A 15490-nucleotide genomic window follows, 5' to 3' on the forward strand; every position below is an offset into this window, starting at 1 on the left:
TATTTCTGCTTCTTAAAGACCAATCATGCCCAGCATAATCCAAGGTCATTGACTCCTTTGCAGCTGAAGTGAGCTATGAAACAGCAAAAAAACCCAAACACCCAACTCAGCAAGGGAGGAGCTCCATCTATAAAACACTTTTCACCAAGGCTGCTTTAAAACTAGTCCTCTTAAGTCCAATGGTATCACATTATCATTGTCTCTTTGGTTTGACTGTAAGTTCAAATCTTAAAGTACATATTAAAATTTCCAAGTTATGTTACTCTGGAATCATAATTGAGTTGAAAATCTTGCTCTAGTGGGATGAAATTTCTTCCATTCTGTGCATTTGGTATGACATCTCACAATCACTGAGATACAAACAGCATTAGGAGTTCAAGGAGAGGAATTACTGATTACACTTCACTGGAGCCTCTGGAAGCCAAAACAGGGAGGGCATCATTCCTGCGAACAGAAAGACGTCTTCTGAATTCAACCTGATGAGTTAGCACAGCTATAGGTAAGTGATGTACTGAGACTCTGTCACTGCGAAATAAGTAGCATTTAACTGTGGTTACTTCCAGAAGAATGGGAAATTCCCACGTTGTCACTGTTTCCACTTAAGAGTAGCTCAGCCTTGGCGTGTTAGAAAGGGATCCCCTTCACTCCGAGTCACAGTGGAGAGGTTCCTAGTAGCACCAGCTCCCCACCTCTGGGAACTGCACTTCCCTACAGCGCCTCTCGCTTCATTTCCATGCCACCATCAGTGGGAAAACTGTATTTAGCTCAGTGAGGATAGGACCAAAAATAATAGGGATAAAACAGAAAATGAATGTGTATGCCAATGGAGTAAAACTCCTCATAGAGCTGATTCAAGAGGTAAAAGCTATTTGCAAAAAGGAAATGAGATACATCTCTATTTGCACAAAGAAAGTAAGATACATCTCTATTTTCGGTTTCATTCAAAAGAGCCTCCTTCCTTATTGGCAAACTAGCTACATGGTGTGGTACGAGCTACTTTTCATTGTATTTATATACTAAAAATTATTCCTTAATAAGGACTTTTTAATACATTAATAAAAAATATAATACATTAATAAAAAATATTTTAAAGTCCTATATACTAAAAATTATTCCTTAATAAGGGCTTAATATATTTTCATTAATGTATTATATTTTTATTAATGTATTAAAAAGTCCTTATTAAGGAATAATTTTTAGTATATAAATACAGTGAAAAGTAGCTCATACCACACCATGTAGCTAGTTTGCCAATAAGGAAGGAGGCTCTTTTGAATGAAACCGAAAATAGAGATGTATCTCACTTTCTTTGTGCAAATAGAGATGTATCTCACTTCCTTTTTGCAAATAGGTTTTACCTCTTGAATTAGCTAAATACTGTATTAAAATATCTTAATAATTACAATTGGAAAAAAACATTCTAGTCAATTATCTCAGCACTACTTCTTCATCTTCTACAGAATCAACTACTTTTACCGCTGGCTTACTGTTTGCACGTCTTAATCGGTGTCTACTTGGATTAAAACTTCTTTCTTCGCTGAGCAAAGAGTCATCATCATCTCTATTGTCCCTACCCCAGCTGCTTTTATCTCCAGGGAGAAAATCTAGAGGGTCACCGTCTTTAGTGGCAGCCAGAGAATTTGGGTCACTGTTTTTAGAGGAAAGGCTGCTGCTGCCACTGGTACCAAACAGCAGTTCCATCAGGTTGGCTTTTCTTTCTTGTCTGGAAATTGAATCTGTACCGTCTTTACTAAATTTCTCTGTATTATTTCCTGAGAAACCCAAAAGGTCACTTTTTTGGCTAACTGGATTTGACCTTGCTGGTGTTTTTGCAAATGAAGGCACATAGCTACCAAACACAAGCTCAACTGGAGAGGCTGCGCTTCGAGTATGGCCTGGATTCTGACCATCTCCTTTGGTCGTTGAAAAATTGAGGTCTTGCAAATGATGCCCGTTAAATAATCTCTCTGAGGATCCGGAGGACATGTGTGTTCTGGGGTTTCTCTCTGGGGAACGCAGTTTTCGTTTTAAGTCGGGAAGTGGTGGCAGCGAAGGATATTTTACATTCTGAGAGTCTTGTTCTCTGTTGATTTCATTCAGTTTAGCAGGTAGCATTTCTTTCTTTAGCCTCTCTTCTTCCAGTTTATCAATTTTCTGAACTTGGTACATTTCCACTTGGTGTCCGGTTTTCAACACTGGCTTTCCTTCTCTCTCCAACAAAGATTTCTTTTCCTTTGGCTTTTTAGCAAGTTCTTTTTCCCAACCTGTAAGAAATCAAATTTTTAAAATGGGATTTTATAGTAGTCAGTATTTTCAAATAAGAAAACAACTCTCATCTTAATTTACAAACCAGTTTCAGCTAATTTGTGTATGATCAGTACACTATAAATTTCATTTTTATACTTGATATTCTGGGTTTAAAAAACATACTTAAAGACTTAAAGTCTTCATTCTTTTTCTTTCCTTCAAAACTTCATTCAGATGTTTGTGACTCTTGATAAGAATCCCCCCACCACTGTCTCAACCTTTCCTTGTTCTGTATAACCAGTTCACTGTTCAGCTGGAAGATATTAGGGGATATTAACCCTTTCTTTCCCAAGGGATGTTGACTCATCATTTGCTTAAACTCTTACCATTTTCCAGCTTCTCAACATTCTGTTTCACAACACGGAGTCCTTGACCTTTAGCAAATTTGTCTTCTCTTTCCACAGTTGGGTTTAGAATCCCAGCTTCTCCAAGATTATCTCTCTCTTGAGATTCCATATCCTATTATGTGTTTAAAAAAAAAAAAAAAAAGCAAGTTCACATGCCAGAAAAGGGGGAAAAGTAAGTATCATAAATTTATCTCCCATTAAGCATATTCCAACTAAGTTAGAAATTAAAGCAAATTTTCCATTTCTAAAGCAGCAAGCCACAAGTTACCACCTTTGAAAGATTTTCACAAGCACACAAAATTCTTAAATTTTTAAAGAGGCATTTGGAAGACATATCAGAACCAATATCCTACATAAAATTCTAAAGTACCCTTACTTCATACATTTCACAACAAAATCTGATGAATTCAGTTAACAAGAAAAGGCTATTAAAGGCCCAAGTGACGCACTCAATCTTTCAAGTTTATACTATGCCCAAGGCCTCCAATTAGTAAATCTCATAACATTTAAAATCAATTAAAAATGTAAACTTAAAATGTATTGTTTCTTATGGTCCCTTTCATATGTGTGTGTGATTTTTCTTAATAAAAGTAGAATATATAATTAGTGGACATGCAGAAGAAAGAACTGTCCCCTAGTATCCACTTCCTCCTTCTTCCTTTTAGTTACAGAATCCCTTGAGTTTCAGCAGAGCATAGAGCTCCCTAACTGGAGGTCTCATTTGCTAGCCTTCCCCTGAAGCTAGACAGGAACAGTGGAAAGTGAGTGGAAATATGTATGCAACTTCTGACCACATTTATTTAAACAAAAACTGCTTGCCCTGCACTTCCTCATTCCTCCTTCTCCCAGGTATGGTAAGCCAATTCCAACCACACAGATGAGGGTACATTCTTTATGACTGAAAAACAGGCAAAGAATGGCCACCATGGAACAAAGGTGTCCACCCATCCTGGACTATCCCCTGACCTTCAGTTTATTACAAGAGAAAGTGTCTTGAATCTTGCTTGCACCACTGTATTCTAGGTCTCTTTCCAATAGTAACAGCTCCCATCTGCTGGGACCCCTTAAAGTTACAGGATAAGCTTCCTGATTAGTTACTACCACAGACCTGAAGGGTAACCCACCCTTGTTTTGTAGATTAGGAAACTGACGTTCCAAGAAGTCATACAAGTCACTAAAATATTAGAATCATAATTTAACTAAAAAGCAGTGCTAACTCCAAGGCCACATCCTCTCTTTCACCACACCAGATTGCTGCTGCTTGTGCTGACTCTTAAAAAAGAGCAACTTTTTTTTTTTTTTTTACCTTTCTAAAATTAAGAATTACTTTGGTATTCTACGCTTTACCTTTAAAAATAAATTAACATAATCTAGTCTCAATGAGATGGGCTTTCCAGGTGGCGCTAGTTGTAAAGAACCCAACTGCCAATGCAGGAGACATGAGAGATGCGAGTTTGATCACTGGGTTGAGGGGATTCCCCCGGAGGAGTGCCTGGCAACCCACTCCAATATTCCTGCTTGGAGAATCCCATGGACAGAGGAGCCTAGTGGGCTACAGTCCATGAGGTCGCTAAGCTGAACACGCTGACTTAGCACACACACACACAGTTTCAATGATATTCAAATGTAGAAAGAAAGAGATACAATAACTTATATTGTAAAACAAAATGAAATAAAGGAAAAAACTAGAGTACACACAGGAACCAATTTAGTCCATCCTTTCTATTTTATACCACAGGAGATCTCAACTGTAAACACCAAAGACAAAACGCTATTAGAGAAAAGAACCTTTCAGTACTCAATGAATCCTTTTTAATGAAGATCCAACACAGAGCTCCTGAATGCCACTCTAATTTGAATGATATAAAGTCAGATTCTACTGCACTTACTTGGTTCAACATTCATCTAACCTATAAAAGTCTCTTATGCAGGAGGCCAAAAAAATAGTCAAATTCTAACAAATCATTTGAAAGCTACTATAGTTTGCTATTAAACACAAAAGCAAGAAGGATTTTTAGAGACTATCTGGTAAGAGACATAAAAAGGTTAAGACACTTAAAAACTTTTCTTCTTCCTCCAGTCCAGAAAGTATAACCTTTCTGAAGCACCTGAAAGATAGTGTTAACTGACAGTCAATCCAAAGGAGTTTAATAAAAAGCACAGATGTTATCTTTTTCCTTATAATAGGCTATTTGCATATTTATACAGTTATAGCACTCACTTCGTTGTTGAGATTTGTAAATGCTTGATATTGTGTATTTAGGAATACTCCACACCTGGAGTTTAGTACCTAATCATATTGCTAAACTCACCAAAGAAAGACGTTCAGGTTCTTCCCTTTTGTTTTCATAACACATAACTGTCTGTGGTGTTATGGGATATTCCTCCAGCTTGAAGTCTTCATTAGTTTGTACTCCTTTTGTACACTGGTTTGTAAAATCACTCTGGCATGCAGCTACCATGAAAATTATAAAAGAATTTTTCTAATTGTACAGTGCTAAGATATATGGAATTCAACTGGTATATGTTCATGCTCTACATGAGATACTACATGTTTCTTAGCTCCATGACTACTCACTATTACTATTTGTTTATTTCTAGGATTTGCTGGCAATTTTGTGACTTAATCCCACGGACGGAGGGGCCTGGTGGGCTGCAGTCCATGGGGTTGTGAAGAGTCGGACATGACTGAGCGACTTCACTTTCACTTTGTGACTTGAAGACAGTTCTGAGGAATAAATTCTATTAAACTTTTTGGAAGTTTATGTTTTTAACTTTTTGGAATTCAGAGAAGAAGGAAATTTACACTTTTGTTTTTTAAAAAAAGTATGGATATGCATAAAAGCACCAAAGTATTTATGAGTGAAATTAATGACAGATGGGATTTCCTCTAAGGTAGAAAAAAGTAGACAAACTAGATGAAATAAAATTAGTAAAATGTATAACTATTAAATGGTAGGTAATCCATAAATAAAGGTTCATTATACTATAATCTCCAATTTAGGGTATGCTTATATTTTTTCATAAAAGATAAAAAAATAACTTGTATTAAAAACATTTTTAATTATGTAAAAAATAACTTTAATGACCTCAAGGGAAAAAGCTGAGAAAGTGAAAGATTTCTGAAAAGTACCTATAAGGGAATTTAAATTTATTTCAATAAAGTTCTTTCCTTCAGCTTCCTTCTACTTAAAAATTAATTTATTAATTTATTTTATTAATAATAAAAACTGCAATATGTCTTTCAACAATAACAACTACTATACCATTTATTGTTGATGTAAATTCTTTTTCTTTCTTTGGAGAAATCTTTGGCAGACGATTAGAATATCTGTTTTTTATGTCCAGTTCTCTCTCCTTTTCCTAAAAACAAACCCAATATAATTAAGAATGTATAGAGTTTCACTTTAAAATAAAAATCCTCATCTTGTCCACTGGTATTTTCCTCATCAAATTGGAATACACTTAAGTCCAGCTTCCCTTTGCAACTACCAACTATAGAAAGGAATGCTGTTAGGGCATTTAGGTTAGGGTAGACCAATGATTCTCCATTAAAAATCCAATACACACTAGCAGTCAAGAAAATCAGAATAAGGCAAAAGTCTTTTTCTACCCACTCCTATTGTCTTCAACTGACTTCCAGGCCTAGCCTCAGAGACAAAGAATTTAATTAGCATCTCTCAAATTTGAGTTCCAAATTAAAGATGAGTTAAAAATTAGACCTTTTTTTTTAAAACACAAGTGTTTTTCACCATTTTGCAGCTAAGACTTTCTCTCTCTGAAAATTTGATTATCAAAATGAAAATTCTATGAAAGATAATGCATAAATGCTTTAAGTTGCACAATATGTCAACCCATCAGTGACCTCTGGGTAGAATTAAGAACATCTATTTCAACAAAATTAAATAATTTGAATGTTTCCTCTAAAAACTATGAAAAGAATGGGCATTATTTGAAACAACTTTAAAAATAATCAATCATGGGGTTATATGAGGAAAAACATTGGATTATTCAACCATGCAACACAGAAAGACTCTAGACCCATAATTTTCCTTCCAGGATTCTATAACTTTTTTCAGTTGTTGCATTTCTATCTACATTAGTGAATCTAATGTCTCATTTTTAGTTACAGTGATTATATTAATAAATATTTTCTTTATAAGTGTCAAAATCAAAGTTCCAAATATAAATGATAATAATGTTAAAATATGGAGTTTTCATCTAATATATATCATAGGGAGAAACGATGCAATTTAAAATAAAATGCTTACCTTTAATTTGTCTTTCAGTCCTTGTAGCTCTTTTTGAAGGAGTTTATTTTCATCACGAGCCTCACACGCCCTTTTCCTTTCGGCAAGCAACTGTCGCTGGTAACTGTTAGTACTTAGCTCAAGGTTTCTTGATAGATCCTATGATATGTATATAAATACATAGAAAAAAGTACTTAAAAAATGATTCAACAGTAAAATACTGCACACAGTGTCAAAATGACATTTTTTGTGGTACCAAACAAGACACACAAATTAGACTGGGCTTCGTGTTCATAAATATACAATGAAATGGAACACAGATTTATCAACAATTTAGTAAGATATTTAGCCTATTATTTCACTTACTGTTTTTCACAATGATTTATATATAAATGCTGCATGAAGAGTACATGGACAGTCATTTAAATTGGGAGCAAAAGACAGCTAAAAGATGTGATGAGAAACACTGGCTTTGGGAATCATTGTTTAGCAAACAGAAACTGAGACAGCTGTGTAAAATTACACAGCACTATTCAAGGTGCAGAGAGCATCATCCCAGTTTTTACTTATTTCAGCTCAAAAGACATACAAGATCAAAGTGAAAGGATGGAATATGGTATTTTAAGCAAACAGAAACCAGAAGAAAGTGGCATAATTTTACTTGTATCAGATAAAATAAACCTCAAGCCAAAAAAGGTAACAAAAACAAAGGTCAATGATAAAGTAGTCAATACATTAAGACATAACAATCGTAACATACACATTCTCAACACCCAAACACTGAAACATATTAAGCAAATACTGATAGATCTTAAGGGAGAAATCAGCAACAATAATATAACAGTAGGAAACTTCAATACCACACTATCAGCAATGGAAAGACTGTCCAAACAGAAAATCAACAAGGAAATGTTGGAACCACACTTTAGAACAAATGAAATAACAGATATATACAGAACACTACATCCAACAGTAGCAGAATACTTATTCTTCTCGAGTACACATGAAACATTCTCCAAGATTGATCATACTGATCACAAAACAAATCTTAGCAAATTTAAGAAGAATGAAATCATACCAACTATCTTTTCTGATGACTTATGCTTGTGTGCTTGTGCTAAGTCATTTCACTCATGTCTGACTCTTTGCGACCCTATGCACTGTAGCCCACCAGGCTCCTCTGTTCTTGGGATTCTCCAGGCAAGAATACTGGAGTGGGTTGCCAGGCCCTCCTCAGGGGATCTTCCCGACCCAAGGACTGAACTCTTGTCTCTTATGTCTTCTGCACTGACAGGCAGGTTCTTTACCACTAGTGCTATCAATCAACAAGAACAAAGTGAAAAGATTTATAAAGGTGGAAATAAAAGAACACATGTCTATACAACCACTAGGTCAAAAAAGAAATCAAAAGGGAAATTTTAAAAATTATCTTAAAACCAACAAAAATGGAAATATTTAATACACACAACAAATCTTGTGTTATGCAGTGAAAACTCAAAGTTTAGAGTATTAATGCAGTGAAAACTCAAAGTTTAGAGTATTAATGCATATATTTAGAAATTAGAAATATCTCAAATAAGCAACCTAACTCAGATAACCATTATATCTACTACTGTGGGCAGGAATCCCTTAGAAGAAATGGAGTAGCCATCATGGTCAACAAGAGAGTCTGAAATGCAGTACTTGGATGCAATCTCAAAAACGACAGAATGATCTCTGTTCGTTTCCAAGGCAAACCATTCAGTATCACGTGATCCAAGCCTATGCCCCAACCAGTAACGCTGAAGAAGCTGAAGTTGAATGGTTCTATGAAGACCTACAAGACCTTTTAGAACTAACACCCAAAAAAGATGTCCTTTTCATTATAGGGGACTGGAATGCAAAAGTAGGAAGTCAAGAAACAACTGCGGTAACAGGCAAATTTGGCCTTGGAATACGGAAAGGAGTAGGGCAAAGACTAATATAGAGTTTTGTCAAGAAAATGTACTGGTCATAAAAAACACCCTCTTCCAACAACATAAGACAAGACTATACACATGGACATCACCAGATGGTCAACACCGAAATCAGATTGATTATATTCTTTGCAGCCAAAAATGGAGAAGCTCTGTACAGTCAGCAAAAACAAGACCAGGAGCTGACTGTGGCTCAGACCATGAACTCCTTATTGCCAAATTCAGACTGAAATTGAAGAAAGTAGGGAAAACCACTAGACCATTCAGGTATGACCTAAATCAATTTCTTATGATTATACAGTGGAAATGAGAAATAGATTTAAGGGACTAGATCTGATAGATAGAGTGTCTGATGAACTATGGAATGAGGTTCGTGACATTGTACAGGAGACAGGGATCAAGACCATCCCCATGGAAAAGAAATGCAAAAAAGCAAAATGGCTGTCTGGGGAGGCCTTACAAATAGCTGTGAACAGAAGAGAAGCAAAAAGCAAAGGAGAAAAGGAAAAATATAAGCATCTGAATGCAGAGTTCCAAAGAATAGCAAGGAGAGCTAAGAAAGCCTTCCTCAGTGATCAGTGCAAAGAAATAGAGGAAAACAACAGAATGGGAAAGACTAGAGATCTCTTCAAGAAAATTAGAGATACCAAGGGAACATTTCATGAAAAGATGGGCTTGATAAACGATATGGACCTAACAGAAGCAGAAAATATTAAGAAGTGGCAAGAATACACAGAACTGTATCAAAAAGATCTTCATGATCAAGATAATCATGATGGTGTGATCACTCACCTAAAGCCAGACATCCTGGAATGTGAAGTCAAGTGGGCCTTAGAAAGCATCACTACGATCAAAGCTCATGGAGGTGATGGAATTCCAGTTGAGCTATTTCAAATCCTGGAAGATGATGCTGTGAAAGTGCTGCACTCAATATGCCAGCAAATTTGGAAAACTCAGCAGTGGCCACAGGACTGGAAAAGGTCCGTTTTCATTCCAATCCCAAAGAAATGCAATGCCAAAGAATGCTCAAACTACCGCACAATTGCACTCATCTCACACGCTAGTAAAATAATGCTCAAAATTCTCCAAGCCAGGCTTCAGCAATACGTGAACTGTGAACTTCCAGATGTTCAAGCAGGTTTTAGAAAAGGCAGAGGAACCAGAGATCAAATTGCCAACATCTGCTGGAACAGCAAAAAAGCAAGAGAGTTCCAGAAAAACATCTATTTCTGCTTTACTGACTACGCCAAAGCCTTTGACTGTGTGGATCACAATAAACTGTGGAAAATTCTAAAAGAGATGGGAATACCAGACCACCTGACCTGCCTCTTGAGAAACCTACATGTAGGTCAGGAAGCAACATGAACTGGACTTGGAACAACAGACTGGTTCCAAATAGGAAAAGGAGTACGTCAAGGCTGTATATTGTCACCCTGCTTATTTAACTTATATGCAGAGTACATCATGAGAAACGCTGGGCTGGAAGAAACACAAGCTGGAATCAAGACTGCTGGGAAAAATATCAATAACCTCAGATATGCAGATGACACCACCCTTATGGCAGAAAGTGAAGAGGAACTAAAAAGCCTCTTGATGAAAGTGAAAGAGGAGAGTGAAAAAGTTGGCTTAAAGCTCAACATTCAGAAAACTAAGATCATGGCATCTGGTCCCATCACTTGATGGGAAATAGATGGGAAACAGTGGAAACAGTGTCAGACTTTATTTTTGGGGGCTCCAAAATCACTGCAGATGGTGACTGCAGCCATGAAATTAAAAGACCCTTACTCCTTGGAAGGAAAGTTATGTCCAACCTAGATAGCATATTGAAAAGCAGAGACATTACTTTGCCAACAAAGGTCCGTCTAGTCAAGGCTATGGTTTTTTCTGTGGTCATGTATGGATGTGAGAGTTGGACTGTGAAGAAAGCTGAACACCGAAGAATTGATGCTTTTGAACTGTGGTGTTGGAGAAGACTCTTGAGAGTCGCTTGGACTGCAAGGAGATCCAACCAGTTCATTCTAAAGGAGATCAGTCCTGGGTGTTCTTTGGAAGGACTGATGCTAAAGCTGAAACTCCAATACTTTGGCTACCTCATGCGAAGAGTTGACTCATTGGAAAAGACTCTGATGCTGGGAGGGATTGGGGGCAGGAGGAGAAGGGGACGACAGAGAATGAAATGGCTGGATGGCATCACCGACTTGATGGACAAGAGTCTGGGTGAACTCTGGGAGTTGGTTTTGGACAGGGAGGCCTGGCGTGCTGCAATTCATGGGGTAGCTAAGAGTCGGACACAACTGAGCGACTGAAGTGAACTGAACTGAACTGAACTTTACTTTGAGGAGCTCAAAGAATAAGACCGAATTTAGCGAAAGGAAGGAAATAATAAAGATCAAAGTGGAAGTAAGTGGAATAGAGACCAGGAAAGCAACAGCAAGGATCAATGAAACTAAGAGCTGGTTCTTTGAAAAGATAAACAAAACTGACAAATCTTTACCTTGGACTAAGGAAAAAAGAACTGGAAATGAAAGAGGAGAGATTACAGCCAATACTACAGAAATGCTCTGAATCATAAGTGACTAGTATGAACAATTTACGTGCTAAAAATTTACATAACCTAGAAAAAATGAAACATACAACCTACCAAAAATGAATCAGGAAAAAACATAAAGTGTGAATAGGCTAATAATGAGTAAAGAGACTGAATCAATAATCAAATTCCCAACATGGAAGAAAGGAGATCAAGATGGTGGAGTTAAGGGGACATGGAGTTCACCTCCCCCAATGAACACATCAAAAATATGTCTACAGATTAAATAATTCTCACTGAAAACTAACTAGAAACTGAAAAAAGGGCTGTATAACCAAAGCTGTAAGGACGATAAACAGGTAAATAGGAATGAAAGAAAAGTGACTGGGTAGGGACTTGTGCTTCTGGGCAAGAAATCAGGAAATGAGAAATTGCATGGGGAGTAAGTATGTTGAGCCACAGACTGGGGTCCCAGTCCTAGGGTCTTAGTGGAGGAGAGAAGCACCCTGGATTGCTTGGACAGACGGAAAGGCTGGGGAACCCTAGACTCCACTAAAGAGGAGCACATGAACACTGGCCTGCCTCTGAGGCTGGGTGGAGGAAGGTCCACTCTAGCAGCTACCGGGTTTCCCACAACCATGTCACTCCAAGCCCCAGCTCAAGCCAAGTGAATAGTCAAGCCCTGCTCACTCCATGCCACTATGCAGCAATAAATCTGGGGTATCCAGGATCAGGGAAAAGACTCAACCTTTGGACACAGAGGCAGCAGAGTCCTGGAACAGGGCCCAGGTGGGTCTGCAGCAGCCATTTTTGGCACTTTTTAAAGCAGTGCCCAGAAGCAAGACATATTTCTGGGAGCAGCCACTGTACCACACCTCAATATCCCTTGCCACACAAATGCAGAGAAACCACACAGGCTCCTCCTCCCCTGTGGAGCAAAGTGGAGACTGGGGACAGTGATCTGCTGTGAGGGGTCTTGCCATGCCTCTGAGGAGAGGTCTGGCTGGTTTCTGAGTTTCCTGGAACTACTTCACTATGTGCCCCAGCCAAAGCCAAGCAAATGCTCTATCCCTGCTCAGTCCATGCCACAGCGTGGCACTGGATGTGGGATGGCCATGACCAGGGAAAAGACTCTGCCATGGGTTGCATCCAAAGGAGCCACAGACACCTGCCCGAGCAGTGCGCTGAACCTCTGTCTGTGAACAGGCCCCACCTGCTTCAGCACGCCCTGCTTGGGGGCAAAGATCCTGGTGCTGAGAGAGAGAAACATAGACACTTAAAGGGAACAGAGGCAGCTTATGCCTGACATGAAGAGCTTCTGTTTTGGCAACTTGGGATCAGACCCTGCCCCTGACAAAGAGGTGACAGCCACTGAACAGAGAGAAGTCCCATCTCATACCATGAAATTATGACTGAAAACTTCCCAAACCTGTAAAAGAAAACAGATATTCAGATAAAGCACAGAGGGTTCCAAACAAGATGAACCCAAACAGACCTACACCAAGATATACAATAAAATGGTAAAAGTTAGAATTCTAAAGGCAGCAAGAGAAAAGAAGAGTCATATGCAAAGGAGAAAGGAGTCCCCATAAGGCTATCAGCTGATTTCTCTGCAGAAACTCTGCAGGCCAGGAGTGAGTGACATGATATAGTCAAAGCCCTGAAAGGGAAAAACCTGTAACCTACGATATTCTGCTCTGAAAGATATTTATCATTTAAAATAGAAGTGATAAACAACTTGTCAGACAACCAAAAGTAAAAAAAATTCAACATACGAAAACTACCCTAAGGAAATGTTGAAGGGTCTTGTGTAAATTGAAATGAAGTAAGAAAATCCCTGTAGGAAAGGCAGTATGTAGATTAAAAGATGAAAAAAGTAGAAAAGCAAACTGTAACTAAAACAGTTAAGGAATAATCAGGAAGATGTAAAATGTGATATCAAATATACAAAATGTGGGTTATGCAGCTTAAAAATGTAGATCTTTCAGAATGTATTTGAACATTTAAGTTCAAACATTTAAGACTGCCCAGTTTAAAGCAAGTAGATATGAGTCAACATATGTGAACCCCATGGTAGCCACAACCAGAAAACAAGCAATGAAATGGCAGTGAGTACATACCTGTTAATAATTACTTTAAATGTCAGTGGACTAAATGTTCTGGTCAAATGATGTAGGTGACTGACTGGATTTAAAAACAAAAACCAAGACCCTTAAATATGCTGTCTGTAGGAGACTCACTTCAGGGCTGAAGACACACACGGTGTGTAAGAGGGTGGAAAAAGATGTTCCATGAAGATAAAAATGACAAAGTGTGGGTAGCAACACTCACAGAAAATCATAGCAGCCTTTAAAATAAAAACTATAATGAAGGCAAGGAAGGCCTTGTATAATGATAAAAGGATCAATATAATAAGAGGGTATTACACTTGGTAACATATACACACCCAATACAGGAGCACCTAAACACAGAAAGCAAATACTAACAAACACAAAGAGAGAATCTGATAATAATACAACAAGTGTATGAGAGGTTAACATCCCACTGACATCAATGGACAGATAATCGAGACTGAAAACCAAAAAGGCACAGGGGCCTTAAATGACACAACAGACCAGCTAATCTTAATTGATACCTGCATGAAGCTACATGCAAAAAACAAGCAGAACACACACACATACCATATGCACACGGAACGTCCTCCAGTGTAGATCGCACACCAAAATCACAAACAAGCCTTGACAAATTTAAGACAAATTATTTCAAGCATCTCTTCCAACCACAATGGTATGAAACTAGAAATCAATTACAGGAAGAAAAGTAGCTAAAGAACATGTAGAAATTAAATAACATATTAATGCTAATAAAAAAAATGGATCAATGATAAAATCAAAGAGGAAATCAGAAATACCTAGAGACTAATGAAAACGAAAACACAACTTTCCAAAATACACCAAAATGAACCCTTAGAGGAAAGTTCATAGTGATATGGGCCTACCTCAAGAGCAAGAAAAAATCTCAAACAACCTAACTTACCACCTTAATAAGAAAAAGAATAAAGAATAAGAAAAAGAACAAAGGCCAAAGTCAGCAAAAGGAAGGAAATAATAAAAATCAGAGAGGAAATAAAGATTTAAAAGAAACAGTAGAAAAGATCAAATGAAAACAAGGGCTGTTTTTTTTTGAAAGATAAAATTGATAAACCTTTAACTGGGCTCGCCAAGAAAGAGGTGAGGAAAAAGAAAGAGGACTCAAGTAAATAAGCAATGAAAAATGATAAATAGCAACCAATGCAACAGCGATCCAAAAAATCGTAAGAAAATACTATGAATAGTTAAATGTCAATAAACTGGACAATCTAGAAGAAATGGACAAATTTCTAGAAGCACACAGTCTGCCAAGTCTGAGTCAAGCAGAAAAAGGCAATTTAAATAGACTGATCACTAGAAGTAACATAGAATTTTTAATTAAAAATTCATAATAATAAAAAAAAAAACACCCAGAAAAAAAAGTCCAGGCCCAGGTGGCTTCATGGGGGAAATTTACCAAACATGTCAAGCACTTATACCTATCCTTCTCAAACTATTCCAAAAAAATGAACAGGAGAGAACACTGCCTACAGTAGAATAATTTATTATTCTATACTAAATTATCATAATTTATTTAACCATATTCTGCTTCTCAACATCCAAGCATTTTCAATTTCTCCTATGGTGGACATCCTATTATATATACATTTCAACTTAGTTTTATATTATTCCCTCAGGGTAAATGTAAAGGAATGAAGTTTCTGGATTGACTGACATTTATATGATTTTAAAGCTTTTGAAAAGCATTATCAAAATGCCCTCTGGAAAGATTGTAACAATTACATTCTCTTCAAAAGTCTAATAGCCTTTATTTTACTATATTCTTGGAATGATTGGATACTGACATTTTAAAATTGGTGGACTAGCAAAAAACAGAATATTACTGTTTTAATTTCTATCTCCTGGATTAATAATCCTGAAGTTAATTTTTATGTTTATTGGCCATCCATATCCTTTATAAACAGTTTAATATAGTGTAATAGGAATTTAGAAGACAATGACAAAATGGGGGAAA

General features: G+C 37.1%; 1 protein-coding gene across 1 annotated transcript in view; it reads right to left on the reverse strand.

Moving 5' to 3' along the window:
* Positions 1-1107: 1107 nt before the first annotated feature.
* Positions 1108-15490, reverse strand: part of LCA5 (lebercilin LCA5) — a 61536-nt gene continuing 47153 nt past the window's right edge. The window contains exons 4-8 of the mRNA XM_070376234.1: positions 6926-7063; positions 5921-6017; positions 4967-5109; positions 2634-2766; positions 1108-2264 (exon numbers count right to left, since the gene is read on the reverse strand). Coding sequence (XP_070232335.1) covers positions 1429-2264; positions 2634-2766; positions 4967-5109; positions 5921-6017; positions 6926-7063 — 1347 coding nt within the window. The 3' untranslated portion in view covers positions 1108-1428. The remainder of the gene's footprint in view (positions 2265-2633; positions 2767-4966; positions 5110-5920; positions 6018-6925; positions 7064-15490) is intronic.

This window comes from Bos mutus, chromosome 9 (genome assembly GCF_027580195.1).
Source record: "Bos mutus isolate GX-2022 chromosome 9, NWIPB_WYAK_1.1, whole genome shotgun sequence".
Lineage (NCBI taxonomy): Eukaryota > Metazoa > Chordata > Mammalia > Artiodactyla > Bovidae > Bos > Bos mutus.